The 862-nt window shown below is 57.4% G+C and overlaps 1 protein-coding gene across 1 annotated transcript; it reads left to right on the top strand.

Annotated features, from left to right (window-relative positions):
• Nucleotides 1-274: 274 nt before the first annotated feature.
• LOC125513781 lies at nucleotides 275-862 on the top strand. The gene has a single exon (XM_048678972.1). It carries the CDS (start codon nucleotides 275-277, stop codon nucleotides 860-862), a length of 588 nt encoding a protein of 195 aa, XP_048534929.1.

The following is an 862-nucleotide window of genomic DNA, read 5'->3' as shown; positions in this document are numbered from 1 at the left end:
ATGCATCTCATCTGTGTGGCTCGATCGGCGGCCTCACCATTCGATTGACCATGGCCACCGCCTCTCTTACCCCTATTTTCCTTATGATCTCAGGAAAAACTTAGCTCACACATATTCCTCCTCCACCTCCGGCGATCCGTTGGTTGGTCGTCCCCTACCCTGCGGTTGGCATGTCTATCTATATATAGCACCACCCCCCACATTTGGCTATATATGGATGGAGATGGGTCTAGGCCTCCAACGTACGATTGGACAGTTTGTGCATCGGCTGGCCATGGCGAGGCTCTTCAACACCGTCTCCTCCTTCGTCTTCTTCGTCGTCGTCCTCCTCCTCCTCAGTGAAGTCTCACTCGCCGCCGCCGCCGCGGACGCCGACGGAGACGGAGACGACGACAACCCCGTGGTCAAGAAGTTGTGCACCGACACGCCCTTCCCGGAGCTCTGCGACTCCATGATCACGCGCTACGACCAGAGCAAAGGCGCGAACGAGGAAGGCCTTGTGGGGATGGCGGCCCTCACCTCCGCCAAGCTCCTTCTTAATGCGACGGCCACCGCGAGCCCGGCTGTCCAGAGGGACAGCCACCCGGGCCTGAGCAAGGCCGACGAGATCTGCTTTGAAACCTGCTTCAAGGAGCTGACCAACGCCGCCCAAACACTCGACAAGCTGTGCATAAGCAAGGTTCAGCTCCCCCAAATCGACAACTTCATCAAGTTCAACAAGGAGTCGCATGTCGAGTGGAATTGCGAGAGGTGTCGCCAAGGGGAAGCCAAGAACATAGCCGACGATGTCTCCAAGGACAACGAGGCCGGGAAGGCCATGGCTGTCCTGGAGGTGCTCGTCAACAAAGTACTAACCAAATAA

The sequence above is a fragment of the Triticum urartu genome, chromosome 6, assembly GCF_003073215.2.
Source record: "Triticum urartu cultivar G1812 chromosome 6, Tu2.1, whole genome shotgun sequence".
Taxonomy (NCBI): Eukaryota; Viridiplantae; Streptophyta; class Magnoliopsida; order Poales; family Poaceae; genus Triticum; species Triticum urartu.
Note: the sequence above shows the minus strand (reverse complement) of the source record. Positions and strands in the feature narration are given on the sequence as shown.